Here is a 15,225-nt window from a genome sequence, read left to right on the forward strand (position 1 = left end):
AGAGAGTAGTACTGCAAAAGAAGTATGGGATACGTTTTCATAAGTATTTGATGACTCCTTGTTGACACGCTGTGATGGGCTGCTGCGTGATCTCTATAATACTTCACTTACTGTATGTCAAAACGTAGAGAAATATGTGAGCAAAATTATGTGTACTGCTCGCAAGCTCAGAAACATTGATTTCGCAGTTGACGATGAATGGCTAGTTACATTGCTACTCTCCGGTCTACCAGAGTCCTCCTATCAATCAATGATTATTGCTATTGAAAGCTCCGGCATGAAGAACTTCAATTTCTGTGAAATCAACATATCACAAAATGTTAAACAACCTGAAAGTGACTCAACAGTATTCTCAGTCAACAATAACAACCACAAGAAACAAAGTAAGTAAGGGTGCTACACTTGTAATAAGTAAGGTCATAAAAGTTCTCAAATGCAAATCCAGGACCAAGAATGTTCAACAAAAAGCAAGTAGTTCATCATATGCTGCTCTGTTTGAGGCAACATCCAGCCAAAATGACCCATGGCAAGTGGCTTCCGGTGCATCGTCACACATGATAAGACGTAAGAACTTGCTTGAAAATATGACGGCTCCTGTCATACATAAAATCAGAGTCGCAGACAACAAAGTATAATCTGTGCAATGTTCAGTACAAGTGAGGTTGGACCATTATGACGATGAAGGTCAAAACAAAAAGGTGCTTTTTACAAAAGTATTATGTGTTCCTAAACTGGCAACAAATCTATTGTCTCTAAGTCAGATTATTTGCGATGGTAGCCAAATAAAATTTGACGGAACAAGCTGTGTTATTATGAACAGCAGAAGTGAGGTAGTATCTTCCCACTGTGGCTTTATGTGAGGGTCGACTGGAACAGTATTAGGATTAGCATTAGTCATTTCAAATCTGTTTAAAATTTGTTCCGTATAAATACTAAAACTACTACTAAAACTCTTTTCGGTGTAGAGTCGAATTTTGCATTCCAGCAGCGAGGGAATTGTTTTAACCCATATAGTGACTTGTTCAATTTACATACCATATTTTCGTCATGATCCAACCCTTCTTGTTAAGTCATAAATAGGTGTGTTCAAGTTCTCCATATAAAAATGCTGTCTTTACGTCTAGTTACTTGATTTTGTGATTATTTTGTACAGCCACAGATAGTAACAATCGTATTGAATCTCACCTGACAGTTTGTGCAAAAGTTTCCTGGTAATCAACACGTGACATTTGACCATATCATTTCACACACAGATGTGATTTGTAACGTGGTCATTAAATAAATGAATCATTGTCATTAAAGTTATTATAACAAATCGAAAATTCATCTCGATATTTCTTTTCTCTGTCAATTTGTTGACACTTTCGATTAAAACAAATAGAAATATATTAAAAATATAACTGAACCACAATTTGATGTAATATTAATACTATGAAAGAAACAAATCAAATTTACTTGAAAGAAGACAACTTTTTTCTAAATTACATATTTCGAATAAGGTTTAATTGGACATTGGATGTTTCGTTTATATTTTAACGTCTGGCATATGTCACAAAGAAACGTAATCTTAACAACATAAATGTTATTTTCTTTTATTTGATAAACAAAATTCCTTCATTGCTATTGAAACTTGAAAGTTCGCAAAATGTCACTCAGTCCCACACCCACTCCCAAATGTTCGTTTAGTTTTGTAATTACTAATTAATTAAAATTTTATTTATGTGTATATACATCTAGTTATCCTGTTTTCAATTTCATCCCTCACGTCGTCGGTATCACATATTCAAACTAAATTATAATAGTTGGAACTTCTCTTAGCAGCAATCTATTCTAATGGAAATATAAAGTTAACAAAGTTAACAAAAACAATTTCTTTTAACATGTTAATTATCTGTCAGAATCACAGACAGTTTTTGTATGTCGACGATAGATCTGCAACTAATTTGATTTCCGTGACTTTCAGGACAAGTAATCGACATCTCCACAATAATGGCATCAAGTTGCCATTATTGCAATTGTTTATGCTCCAGCTTTTCTTTTACATTTACCCAAATTCATTGTAGCTTGAGCCGAACCAACTTTTCTAGAAAAACTACCGCCCAATCTATTACTCATTTTTAAATTTCAAACACATTACATTAATATCTTTTATCTAAAGTATAACTTGCGAATATGGTGTTGATTAATTTTTTTATAAAAACTAATCACTTTACATTACAATCGTTATGATTATTTACAGTGGAAAAATTACTTGTCAAATCCAGCCCATTTAGTTTAGCAAACAATAAATCATAGCAGATTCTATCAAATGCCTTTTAAATGTCTGTATAAACAGCATCAACCTGTAAATGATTTTCAAGAGCACCAACTGTCGAGAGGTTATAAATAAGAAGGTTGGTCGCAGAAGATTTACATTTGCAAAATTCATATTGACTCTAATTTATAATATTTTGGAACTATGGCATAATTATTTTGGAAATGATTATTTTCGACAATTTTGGAAAACAACAAGTAAACTACCTCCATCCTTTAAGGTAGGTATAACAAACGATTTTTTACGTACGTTAGGAAATAAAGTAGATTTTAAAAACATTTTAAATTTCATTGTTAGAGGCTTTGTTAATGAGAATCCACAATTCATTCAATACTGTAGAAGGAATATCATAAGGACCTCTATTACTAGATAAATCAAGACTTCTGAGTTCATTGAAAACATCAATCTGGACAAAATTATAATTAACTTTTTGAATATAAACAAAAATATTAGATTTGTGTCTGCATTGAATGCTAAAAAGTGAAACAAACAGCTAACGAAGTGTAAATACTTATTTCTTTTGTTGTTTTTGTCTTTCCAATGACGAAATTGTAAGGAGTTATCAAATAATTGTTCAAGATCAATTTTGAAATCAAATGATATTTTGTACATATTCAGGTTTCAACAGCAATGAAGGCGATATGTTTATTAATCAAAAGTAAAACAAACTTTTGTTGTCTGAAGAATATGCATCGACAAAAGTGTGTGAATTGTTAATTAAACATCTTTTTTAGCTGCTTTTTTTCAATTCTGTTAAACTTATAAATTCACATCACATAATTAGGACCTTCCCACTTACCGCATATTTTGGCAAATTGAAATAACCTCTCTCAGTAATTCGCCAAAGAGCATTATAGGATTGAACACCAAACAAAACGAAATTACACAAAGATCAGTTGCCAAGATTGTCAATGAGCTGTCAAAAAATATTAACCGAAATTGAGATCTGAGACGGCTAATCATTAGCGCTGATTTTTCCCAAACCAATTTAAAAGTTTCTTCTCTATGAGATGTCTCTTCTAATTCTTAGTGTACTTGGTTTAAAATACTTTAATACAATTCGATATACATAAATTTGAACAATGAATCATAACTGGTGGGGTGAATCGTAGTTAGACAATTTCGACATCACCTCCTTGGGGGTGACCGAGTTCCTGAGTTTTGGATCTGGAAGACTTTGCAGGAGTGTGGGTGGCTGGTTGGGATAAAGATTTGGGATTAGCATTAACAACTCTTCTCTTTCGATTATGGTAACTATTATAACTAAATTCAGACAGAAGAAGGACGAACAACTCAAACAAAAATTGTTACTATCAACAATATTCCCTGGTTGCACTTTGAACAATTGACAAAAGTCGCTAACAATAAGAGACCTTTCTGTCGTTACCAATGGCAGCGGTAACAATCGTCATTTATCCAAATTTGAGTAGCAACTACGGAAAAGTGTTTGTTAAGGAATGAAATTGCACATTGATACTTGGAACCCTCTGTATAGATGCCCTAACGCAAGCGTCATGCTACGCAGGGTTTTTAGTTCTTAGTTTTTAGACTTTGACGTTTCTAGCACACTTTGTAATAATATAATAAACGATCAGTGTTCTTGTAACATCGACTATTATTCTCATCACACTCACACCTCAGTTTTCAAAAGTGTTTGTAGTGATATTTTTGTGTTTATTTAGTGTCCATCTTTTGTCTGAATTTAGTTAGTTACCAAATTCAGACAAATGAAAAAATTTGTTTACTTGTCTGGTAACCTTGGTTACCAATCCAAGAAACAACTGAATTAAATTTTTGTTTTCGTACTATAAACAGTTTAATAACCGAATTAGCGATAATGAAATGGGAAAGCAGCAAGTGTGCCTGCAAAAGGTCGAGTGGATCCGAATTATATTGGAACCGGACGGCACATCGCCAGCAAAAACCGTCAAAGAAGAAAAGAAAAAGGCGGTTCAAATCCAGGTTCTATTGGCAGAAAGAAAGGTCAACCGCCCGGTAAACCCTGAGCACGACTCCGTTCCAAGTTCCGAAAGAGTTAACTATCTAAAGTAAGTAACAACAGAAAAATTCGGCAAAGTGCCACACCGACATCAGACCCCCAAATGGAGTTAGACATAACGTTAATATAAACAATAAAATAGAATAAAGTATGTTAAAAAACAATAACAATTGACAAATGAAGGCGACCGAGGTAACCTTGGTGATCAAGAAATAGTGAGAGTCAGTTTGAGAGAAACAGCTCAAGAGCTCAGTAGTGGCTGTCTTTTTTGTTGATTCATCCTTTGTATTTCAATTATTTGATTGAATAAATTACTGCAATTTCTTGCATATTCTCTGAGGTTATGGGCCCACTGCGTGCAGGATAAAGTTATACAATTGAGGTTGGAAGTCAATTGTGGTGAAGGCAACAGACAAAGATGGCGAACGTTACTGTAAATAACATTCTAAAAATTCAACAACTCGATGGCACGAATTTTAGCAAATGGAAATATCGTGTGGGAATTTTGCTTGATGAAATGGAGTTGAGAAGATTCATCGAGGAATCGTTGGAGGCCATTCTTACAGCGGAAAAAGATGTGACAAAACATCCTACGATTAAGTTGAATGAAAAGAGATGTGTTTCGATATTAGTACAGTCAGTTCATGATAGCCAACTTGAGTATGTTCGCGAAAAAGCTCGGGCAAAGGACATGTTCGACACATTATGCACGATTTTCGAAAGGAAAATTGTGGCGTCGCAAGTTTTATTACGAAAACAGTTGCTGACAATGAAATACAATGAGTCGGATGATATGATAAGTTTACTTTTGCAATTTGATAAGAGAATTCGAGAGTTAAAGTCAACGGGAGCTACAATGGATGAGCTTGATGTGGTTGTACATTTGTTGATTACTATGCCATGAGGTTATGGTAACCTAGTGACAGCATTGGAAACAATGGATCAATCAAAGTTAACTGTAGAATTTGTTAAAACGCGGTTAATGGATGAGTACAACAAGCGGACTGGTGAAAATGGTTCGAGTAAATCAATTGAGCCTGGAGCAATGTTTGCTGGGAAAAAGACAATTATATGTCATATGTGTAAAAAATCTGGACACAAAAAGGCTCAATGTTTTCGCAATAAAAACAAAAAAGAGAGGTCAAATAGAGAAAGCGCAAACAGAGCAAGCGGTTCATAGATGTATGCAATTGCTGAAGATGGTACCAAAGAGAATTTGGCAGAATCGAAGGCATTTAACGCTCAATTGCAGCAGAATAGCGGTAATAACGCGGAAATAAAATTTGTCTTAGATTCTGGAGCGACTCAGCATATGGTGAATCAGAAGATGTTCTACGATAAATTGGAACCAATTGACGAAATAAGCATTTCGGTTGCCAAGAAAAATCAAAGCATTGTTGCAAAGCAACGTGGTGACATTCTCATTAAAACATTTCACCATGGTGACACATCGGTAAAAACAATGGAGGACGTTCTATTCGTGAATGATTTGAAATGCAACTTGATGTCAATTCGAAGACTAACACAAAAGGGATATCGAATTGTGTTTGAGTGTGATTATGCCTATGTATCGCTGAATGGTATCGAAAAGTTTGTCGGACGCGTAAATGGAAGAATGTATGAAGTGACTTTGTACGTTGACAACAATGTGTTTGCGGGATTTACAGGAGGGAATAATTTGAAAACAATATCACAGAATCTATGGCATTTTAGACTTGGTCATCTCAACCGAAATGACATGAAAAAGTTAGCCAATTATATGGCTATTGGTATGAGTAATGCAAAAAAAAAGGATACACAGTTGTGCGAATCGTGTGTACTTGGAAAACATGTTCGTTCACCGTTTCCAAGAAATTCAAATACACGTTCATTGCGAGTTTTGGAATTGATTCACAGTGATGTTTGTGGACCGTATCCAACGAATGCATACGATGGGTCACGTTATTTTGTGACATTCATGGATGATTATTCGAGAGCATCCATGGTCTATTGCATCAAGAGAAAAAGTGAAACGTTTGGTAAATTCAAGGAATTTGTTGCAATGGCTGAGGCACTTCATGGCTCAAAGGTGTCAAAATTGAGACATGATGGCGGTGGTGAATATACGTCAAACGAATTTAAAGAATACTGCAAACAAAAGGGTATTCAGATGTTAGTCACCGTTGCATACAATCCGGAAATGAATTCAGTATCTGAACCTTTAAATGAAACGCTGCAACACAAGGCTACGATAATGCTTTTGGCCAGTGGGATGGAAAATAAGTTTTGGAATGAACAATTAGGTCGGGAAATTTTATCAAAAATCGATCGCCAACAAACGCGGGTGGAAAGCAGTTTAAAGACAAGACAACAGCAGAAATTTGGTTTGGAAAGAAACCAGAGCTGTCAAACCTTCGAATATTTGGTTCTGAATGTTACAATCATATTCCACATGAAATGCGGTTGAAATTACAAGCAAAAGCAACAAAATGTATTATGCTTGGTTATGGTGCGACGTTTGGTACGTATTGACTTTGGGATATTGAACAACAGAAGCTAATTTTTAGTCGAAATGTAACATTCAATGAATCATCGGTATTAAATCGATCAAAGTTAGTAGAGATAATCGGTTCAGAGGCGGTTACAGATAGTGGGAGTACGTGTGACGGTAAAGCAGTTCAACCAAATGATGATGAACAGTCGTGTACTGATAAAACTGGAGAAATCCACAGTACTAATTTGGCTTGTGTTGGTAACGGCGTTTATTTGGATAACATGGGTATCACCGAGGTAACTCAACGAAAGAGCGGGAGAGTAAGAAAGGCACCGCTACGTTACGGTAATTATGCACCTGAATGTGATGCGCATATGGCACTATCATCTATCGAAGGTGAATCACTAGTGTTATCAGCAGAACGATTTGTTGGTGACGATCCGTCCACAATATCGGAAGCAAAACGGCGTAGTGACTGGTCTGAGTGGGAATAAGCAATCAATTGTGAGATGCAGTCGTTAGCAAAGAACAATACTAGGTCTATTTGCGACTTACCTAGAGGAAGAAAAGCAATCACAAATAATTGAAATGTCTTTATGATTCGGATTGCCTTATTTCTATTCTATTGAGAGGCGGTGTTAATATAAACAATAAAATAGAATAAAGTAAGTTAAAAAACAATAACAATTGACAAATGAAGGCGACCGAGGTAACCTTGGTGATCAAGAAACAGTGAGAGTCAGTTTGAGAGAAACAGCTCAAGAGCACAGTAGTAGTTGTCTTTTTTGTTGATTCATCCTTTGTATTTCAATTAATTGATTGAATAAATTACTGCAATTTCTTGCATATTCTCTGAAAAGTAAGTAACAACAGCAAAATTCGGCAAAGAGCTACACCGATATCAGACCCCCAAATGGAGTTAGACATAACGTTCGTCCTTCTGTTTGAATTTAGTTATAAGAGTTGCCATATTCAGACAAAAGAGAAGAGTTGTTAATTTAGCTGGCAACCTCGGTTACTAAACCAATAAACCATGTGTAGTGTCCGCGAAAAAGATAAGCCAAGAGGTACCCGAAAACTAGATGTTAAGATTAAAATCTCGGAACTAGAGGGTGAATTAAAACGAATGAAAGTAAGTAATGCAGTAAGCTGTCTGCTAAACTACAGATACCATCGGTAAATCCTGGAAGTACTCCTACTTCTAACCCTAACACCAATCTGTCGTCCCGACCAGCCTCCCCACACCTCCAAAACGCAGAAGTCTTCCACAAAGTGGGATACTCCTATGGAGGTGGTCTCGAAATCCTGACAACGCACCCCTGTGCTCTTTTATTGTTTTTATTCTCCGTTGTCATCACAACCGTTATACACGATGTCTAGATATTCTAACATAACCTGCCTCGAGTGAATTGGACCAATGATGAGTAAGTATAGTGTTTGCATGAGTACTGAGGTTTACACTTTAAACTATCAATTATCATTGGTTGATTGTGTCTTCTGAAATTTTATACATTATGTTCCTACTTTATCTACATGTAAAAAAATTAAAAACTAAGTTTCCTAAGTTGTTCTCTAAAGAGCTTATAACATTAACTATTCGTCATTCATGTGTAGACATTTGAATTCCGTTCCCATAAACAAATTTCAATTTTGCTCATAAAATCAGGTAGACTAAAAAGTTTTCTTTACTTGTTTACCACCAAACTTTAATCAGTTCAAACTTTTATTTCATACGAACCACATCTCTCTGAAGTTGCTTCTACGCTTCAATTCAAAATTATTAGAAAATATTCTCGCTTTTATTAATGAGTCCCTGCCTCATTGGAAATGATAATCGGAAGAAACACTTGTGTATAGTAATGCTAGAAATGAAACAGATCGTATCAAACTGTTATTTTTAGGGAATATTTTTGTCTAAATTCATTAATTTACTTACAGGAATTCCCAACTAAACAAAGAATAAGTACTTTCATGTATATGACGCTCCTTAAAACAACACATTAATACCTAATTAATTTGTTTTCAGAATAAATTAAGATTGAAATCTTAAAGTACGATGCAAAAGGCAAATGATGTAAAGATTCTAGTGGCCCAAGAATTGGATTTAAATGTAAGTATAATTTTCATCTGCATTCAAGATTTTTATAACTAATGACATATTTTATGTTAAAACACACACAATTAAATTATTTAATTTAAATGAAAAACAAATAAAATTTGTATATATAATATGATTAATCTTTAATAATTTTATATATCTTTTTTAAGGTATTTTGACGATTCGTTGGGCACGAGGAGTTACGGTCACATGGAAAGGCTGATTACCATCATATAAATGAAGATGAAATGAGCCATGACAAAACCTGACGACATCGGGAAATATTTTCTCTGAGGCTATGAAATATGAAAAAAAAATCCGAAAAAAGTACAAGAAAAAATCACAATAAAGAGTAACAGCATTACCAAGAAACCGTCTTCAAAAATTCTACCAAAAAGGTTGAGGTCTAGAATGTTCCCGTTGGAGTTCCACATATCTATCTCTGTATATAGCAGGTACTTTCATTTTATGGAAATGTTTCCATAGTGTGGATCTAGGTTTCAACTCATCTATCATCTGAGAATGAAGCTTGTTTATAGCAATTATAATTTTAGATTAGTGCCGAAGTAATTCTTCCTTAAATTTTAATCTGTACTGTAATCACTAAATGTGTTATATGTTACATATAACTTTTAAGTACCTCCACTGAATAGTTGAAGGTTAAAAAAATCGACAATGGGTCGAATCCATTTATTAACAACCAAACTTATATTAAATTAACCACATAACTTAAAGGTAAACAAAGTAGTTTTATTTGAAAAGTTATATTATATATGAATATTTGGGAATCACATTTATACTCATTTAGTGTAGGTTGAAATATAAGGATGAATTTCATTCGAAACAGTTCTACCATTTAGTATAACTCATCTCATCTCGATATTTCTTTGCTCTGTCAATTTGTTGACACTGTGGATTCAAACGAATAGAATTATACCAAAAAATATAACTGAACCACAACTTGATGTAATATTAAAACAATGCAAGATCAATTCAAATTTACTTGAAAGACGACAACGTGTTTCTAAACTACATATTTCGAATTAGGATTAATTGAATTAACCATAACTCTTGCCTATAATTGGACAGGGTGACATGCTATAAGGTGACGTAATCTTAGCAACATAATTGTTATTTTCTTTTATTTGACAAACAAACTTCCTTCGTTTCTATTGAAACATGAATGTTTGCAAAACGTCACTCAATCCAATACTCACTCCCAAATGTCCGTTTATTTTTGTAATTACTAATTAATTAAAATTTTATTTATGTATACATCAGGCTAGTTATCTTCCTTTCAATTTCATCTCTCACCTCTCTTAGCAACAAAATATATATCGGCATTTAAGTATAAAGTTAACAATGTTAACAAAAACAATTTCTATTCACATGTTAATTATCTGCAGAATCACAGACAGTATTTCTTTGATTCAAAATAAATATCAACGAGAGATCTGCAACTGATTTGATTTCAGTGACTCGTAATCGAAACCTTCAGACAGTAGGTTGCTATTATTGTAAATGTTTAAATATTTCACCTTTTTAAATCAAAAGATAATTCACCTAGTTGATTCTATAAGCAAGAATTTGTGAGCGGCAAATTTCAACTAGGTACTGAATTTTTTCTATCACGTTTGGTTGGATTATTACCCTCAAATAACACTAAGATACCAATCTTTCCAAATTTGCTAATTTTATGTCAAAATTTAATTAGATTCCTCATCTCTAGATGACAACTTCAAATAATGTCAACACATTTTATTTACTAAATCATGTAAAAGTTATTTCTACTTTACAATTTTCTGATTTGCAATCTTTGTTCAGATGAAATTTATAATTAATAGCTCTATCATATGTAATTTTGCTGAAATTTTCATCTACGTTTGTGCATATATATTTTAAGTGTCTCCACGTTTTCTTGAGAGCTGACAAATTGGACAACTTGGCCTTAGTTGCTGATTTATAATCGCGATTATAGGAACCTGGGATCCTATTAAGTAGTACTTTTCTAAAAAATCTTTATAAACTTTCAAGAGGTGAAACAGAATTTACTTTATCTTGAATGTCTATAGGAGCATAAACTTTTTTTTCATTTATGATATTATTATCATTATTACAGATATTTTAGAAGAATACTGCTTAATAGGATACAAGGCTCCGCGATGTGTGGCAGTATAAAATGATCTTCTATGATCAGTATCGCGATTAAAAAATCAGCGAATAAGCAGAACAAAAATATTCCATCTTTAGTTCTCGATGTTGTCAGTGTGTTGTCAAATCACGCATACTCTCAAGAAAATATGGAGACACCAAAAATATATATGCACCAAAGTAGATGAAAATTTTAGCAGAACTGAAAGCCATTAATTATAAGTTTCAACCGAACTAAGATTGCAAATCAATATTTACGCAGAAAATTGTAAAATAGTAATCACTATTTTATGATTTGGTTTATGAATTGTGTTGATATTATTTGAATTTGTCATCCAGACATGAAGAATCTAAATAATGTGCGATATAAAAGTATCAAATATGGAAAGATTAGTATATCATTTGAGGGTGATATCCAATGGTGAAAAAGAAAGTGCATAGTTGAAATCTGTCGCTCAGTTATTCAAGCTGAGAGAATCACCTACGTGAATTTACTGTTGATTTAAAAAGGTGAAATATTTAAACAGTTACAAAAATAGCAACTTCCTGTCTGAATATTTATATTACGTGTCCTGAGAGTCACTGAAATCAAATCAGTTGCAGATCTCTCGTCGACATTTATTTCAAGCTTCAATAGCAACCAATTGTTTGTAAAAAAATAAAATAACATTTATGTTGCTAAGATTACGTTTCCTTATGACACATGTCACAAGTATGTAATTTAGAACAAAGTTGTCTTCTCCCAAGCAAAACTTGATTTGATTCTTATATTGTATAAATATTTCACCAAATTGTGGTTCAGTTATATCTTTTCTTATAATTCTATTCGTTTTAATCCACAGTGTCAGCAAACTGACAGAGCAAAGGAATATCGTGATGATTTTTCGATTTGATATAATATTGTTGATGGTAGAAATGTTTCGAATCAATCTCATCCTTATATTTCAACCTACACTGGAAGACTATAAATGAGATTCACAAATAATTAAATATAACTTAACTTTACAAATAAAATTGCTTAGTTTAACTTAACAGCGGCGTTTACTAGACAAGGAATCGCACTTTCGGTCAGAAAAGGACGCAAAACAAAACATAGCCCGTAATGTGGTGCCGCCACGAAATCAAACAAACATTCGGTTTTAAAACGTTCGTGTGCACAATTTTTTGCATGGGACAGGACCGCACTCGAGATCTCATATTTATAACGAATTTAATGGTTGTAAATAGATTATGAAATTTATAATAGTAATGAATTCTTAATATATTTTTATTAATTAAAATTATATAAAATTAATATATGATACAAATAATATATATGAAAAATATAATAATGTATACAGTTACTAATGGGGTTTGTGTCGTATAGTTAGTTCTAAACCAATCACATTTTATTATATAAACAAATATAATAAATACGATATACAAATACGGATGTCGATTTACAATCTATTATTAATTTAAAAAAATGATCTCAAAGTTAATCTTTAATCGATTCTTATTGTTTCGATTTTGATTGTGTAGGATAGTGACCTTATCTCTAAATTTGCATTTAATACATACTCTTGGCGCCACGAAAATTACTTTCGCACCCTTAGAGTGAGGAGTGATACAAACCAGTGCATGTGACCTGCGTGTATTTTTGTGTCGAAATTTAAGTGAAATGTGATAACATCAACAAAACGGATGGAATTTTTCTGTTCGGGTAGTACTTGAGTTAAGTGGTCAATGAGAGGGGTGCGATTCAGTATACATTTAAAACGAGCCAGAAATTTTAGTTCAGTTTTGGTGGTTGAAGAAACAGTCACAGTTTCAAACAAAGAAACAAATTAGTCTTATTTTAGTCGTGAGCCAAAATGTAATTTATTGTAAACTCTTAAAGGTAAGTTTTTTATTCAATTTTTGATTTATATTGCTGTATTATTGTTTAGTATATATATATTTGTTAATTCATGTCATCAATTAATTGATTTTTACTTGTATATGTCACAATTTTGATATTATTTCATATTTTTGTGTCCTTGGTTTTCCATTGGTTGCATCTATATTCCATGTTCATTGTTTGTTGTTGGTTTTTCTCCCAGTGAAATTATGAATAAAGAATGATTTATTTGAAGAATGTATTATGTTTATTTCAAATCGAATTTAGTGAATTTAATATAAACATCATAGTTTTAAATTTTTATTACATATATAGTATATAGTCGGCTGCAGAATGGCATTACCACCCCAAGGTCGAGTTTATGTAATTAAATTAACTTTATAAAATTGGAATATCAAGTGACACATAATTATGAAATTTAAAATCAAAGAAGCATGAACCATTGTATATTATAATGTATTTATATATAGTAGTATACAATAATAAAATAAAAGCAATATTAATTGTAGAAAATGCCGAAAACGCGTAGATTTGCTTCTTGGACTAAGAGACGTGGAAAAAAATCAAAAGTTCAAGTAAATGTACAAAGAAAAAGGGAAATAGAGAAAATAGGATCATATATTGTGGATAAACTTTTAGAACGAGTTGAGAATTATAAAGAATCTACCCAATGTTCCCGATATATTTTAAATGAGATACTAGATAATATTTTCAATTCACATCCAAACGAAGAAGCTCTTAGTCCATGTGGTACAACAACCCCGTTACGTTCTGTTAGAACTAAGTCTAATTTAACCCCATGCAAAAGTGAAAGAAAAACGTTTTCAGAAATAAATGAAGAATATGAACGGTACGTTTTTATTCAAATTGGCAAAATTCATCTTTTTTGGAAACCATATGTGACGGCGATGACTTAATTAGTATTATTTTAGAATTGAAAATTTTCCTTTGGATATAGAAGTTGTTCCTGAAATCAATTCATTGACAGGTTATCGAATTGTAGATATCAGATACTTCCTAAATATAACAACTAAAATTCAAGTACAACACAACAAGAGGTGCACTGGTGGACAATTAGTTTATCTAAAAGAAGTGCGATGTGGGTTAAGAAGCACATTTATTTTAAAATGCAACATTTGTGACAAAGAAGTATCAGTTTCAACAGAAAATCCGAAAACAAGGTCCAAAATTAATAGAGCAGCTGTATGGGGAACATTTTCAGTAGGAAGCACCTACGCACATTTAATGGAATTATTGAAAGTAATGGATATTCCATGTTTATCTAAAAATTTGTATTATAAAATTCAAAATGAATTGGATCAGGTGTGTTATAGTACCATTACTGAAATTTTTATTGTTTTTATACATGAAATATTATAGGTATGGAAAGAATCATTATGGCTTGCTTTGGAAGAAGCTGGAAAATTAGAACGTGAAGCTGCAATTAAGGAAGGACATGTAGATTCACATGGCATTCCATATATAACTGATGGATATTTAGATGGAGGATGGTCTAAACGAAGCTATGGACATACGTATAATGCAAATTCTGGAGCTGTAAGTTTATAATATATTCGGATATGTAACAAATAACATTTTATGTTATAATTTGTAGGCTGTTATAATAGGGAAAACAACAGGAAAAGTATTATTCGTAGGTGTAAGGAATAAATACTGTTGTATTTGCGCTAGAGCCGAAAACAATAATGAAGCTGCTAAAACACATATTTGTTTTAAAAATTGGTCCGGTTCATCATCTTCAATGGAACAGGATATAATAGTAGAGGGATTTAATAACAGCATAGAAATGCATGGGTTGAAATACTTAAAATTTATTGCAGATGGTGATTCCTCAGTTTTTAAAAATATTAAAGAAAAGGTACCATATGGACACGAGGTAAACTTGTAATATAAAGTAATAGTTAGATGAGTTATACAAATATTTACACAATACTTTTTAGGTTGTTAAAATTGAATGCATGAACCATGTATTAAAAAATTTCAGTAAAAACCTTTACAAAATTAAAAAAGATACTCAAGGGGTCCCTGTTGATGCCAGAGAGATGTGAAAAAGCGATACTATTAATGAACTAAATAAATCAGTTCAATCTGCAATTTACGCAAATACACAGGATCCAGAAAATCTAAGAGCCGATATTAGAAATTCAATATATCACGTTTATGGTAATCACAGTGCTTGCAAACAGTATTTGTGCACCAATACTGGAGACGTTTCTAATGATCGAACAACTCAACTTATATCTTCTGGCCTGCATCACCATCTTTTTGGTGCTATTGAGCAATTATTAAT

General features: G+C 32.7%; 1 protein-coding gene across 1 annotated transcript; it reads left to right on the forward strand.

Moving 5' to 3' along the window:
* Nucleotides 1–13,722: 13,722 nt before the first annotated feature.
* On the forward strand, nt 13,723–14,983 carry LOC126264378 (uncharacterized). Its single transcript, XM_049962098.1, has 5 exons — nt 13,723–13,764; nt 13,847–14,237; nt 14,295–14,471; nt 14,530–14,811; nt 14,876–14,983. The coding sequence occupies exons 2-5, from the start codon at nt 14,160–14,162 to the stop codon at nt 14,981–14,983; spliced, it is 645 nt and encodes a 214-aa protein (XP_049818055.1). The 5' UTR covers nt 13,723–13,764; nt 13,847–14,159.
* Nucleotides 14,984–15,225: the final 242 nt, after the last annotated feature.

This window comes from Aethina tumida, chromosome 1, assembly GCF_024364675.1.
Source record: "Aethina tumida isolate Nest 87 chromosome 1, icAetTumi1.1, whole genome shotgun sequence".
Lineage (NCBI taxonomy): Eukaryota > Metazoa > Arthropoda > Insecta > Coleoptera > Nitidulidae > Aethina > Aethina tumida.

What these genes read in the sequence shown, in the direction of transcription:
- LOC126264378 (XM_049962098.1), top strand. Translation starts at nt 14,160, where the DNA reads ATGGAATTATTGAAAGTAATGGATATTCCATGTTTATCTAAAAATTTG. An exon ending in TTCAAAATGAATTGGATCAG is followed by an intron (nt 14,238 to 14,294) that starts GTGTGTTATAGT and finishes GAAATATTATAG; the next exon opens with GTATGGAAAGAATCATTATG. An exon ending in ATAATGCAAATTCTGGAGCT is followed by an intron (nt 14,472 to 14,529) that starts GTAAGTTTATAA and finishes TATAATTTGTAG; the next exon opens with GCTGTTATAATAGGGAAAAC.